This window comes from Lipotes vexillifer, unplaced genomic scaffold (genome assembly GCF_000442215.2).
Source record: "Lipotes vexillifer unplaced genomic scaffold, Lipotes_vexillifer_v1.1 scaffold1393, whole genome shotgun sequence".
NCBI classification, from domain to species: Eukaryota; Metazoa; Chordata; class Mammalia; order Artiodactyla; family Lipotidae; genus Lipotes; species Lipotes vexillifer.
In genome coordinates, this window is record NW_006792736.1 from 599,579 (window position 1) to 600,478 (window position 900).

The window sequence follows — 900 nt, forward strand, 5'->3', positions numbered from 1 at the left end:
GATCGCGGCGGGCCCGAAAGAGGGAGGGATGGAGGCCGCGCTCCCATCCCGAGCCTCCGGCGCGGCGCGCGGTGGGACCCCCTCGAGCTACTTACTGAAAAAGAGGCGGTAACCGGGAGAGTGGGGCTGGCCGCGCTCCTCTGTGCGGTAAAAAGCCATGGCGCGGCGCGGCCAGGACCCTGCGCTCGCTCCCCGCGGCAGGCAGGCGGTGGCGGCGGCGGCGGCGGCAGCCGGAGCGCCCAAGCGCCAGGCCCAGCTGGTGCGCAGCAGTGGTAGCCGCACGCGCATGGCGTAGACCCGGGTCCGGCTTCGCGCGGGTGGTGCCGGGGGACCGGCCCAGCCGCACGCCGGCGCCCCCTACCGCCTGGAGTCGTCGCTCCCGGCCCGGGGCTTGGAACCCCGCCCCAGCCAGGCTGGCCCTGGAGACGGCTCTTTGAAATTAGAGCGGCCGGTGAACTGCCAGTTATACACACGGTACACGCAGCGAGACCGGGGTTCAGAGATAATCAAAACAAGGTCCACCGCCCCTGAGGAGCTCACTGCCACTTATTAATGCATACATGCATTCACTCCTTTACTCATCCAGACAGTATTTACTATCATAATATTGTTTTTATTATAGTAATTTAATATTGAATGATTACTCTGTCCCAAGCACTGCTCTAGATCCTGTCCAATGTAGGAGAAAAGCATGCACGCACGTAAAAACATCACTTTGAGACATAATGATCAGGCCTCCTTGTGAGGACTTGACCTTGACGTGACTTATAGAGCCAAAAAACGGTAACTTCCTCAAATGCCTTCTCCTCGCTGAAGCCTTTTTCTGTTTAACCCAAGTAGAGGTGATTTATCCTTCCTTTTTCTTACATTTTCATTCCTACAATGGCACTGGGTACTGTG

At 58.3% G+C, this 900-nt stretch overlaps 1 protein-coding gene across 1 annotated transcript in view; it reads right to left on the reverse strand.

The window, feature by feature from the left end:
- The window catches only part of PPA2 (inorganic pyrophosphatase 2), an 85,864-nt gene extending 85,557 nt beyond the window's left edge, over window positions 1-307 (reverse strand). The window contains exon 1 of the mRNA XM_007465889.1: window positions 96-307. Within this exon, the coding sequence (XP_007465951.1) occupies window positions 96-288 (193 nt within the window). The 5' untranslated portion in view covers window positions 289-307. The remainder of the gene's footprint in view (window positions 1-95) is intronic.
- Between the last annotated feature and the right edge of the window lie 593 nt (window positions 308-900).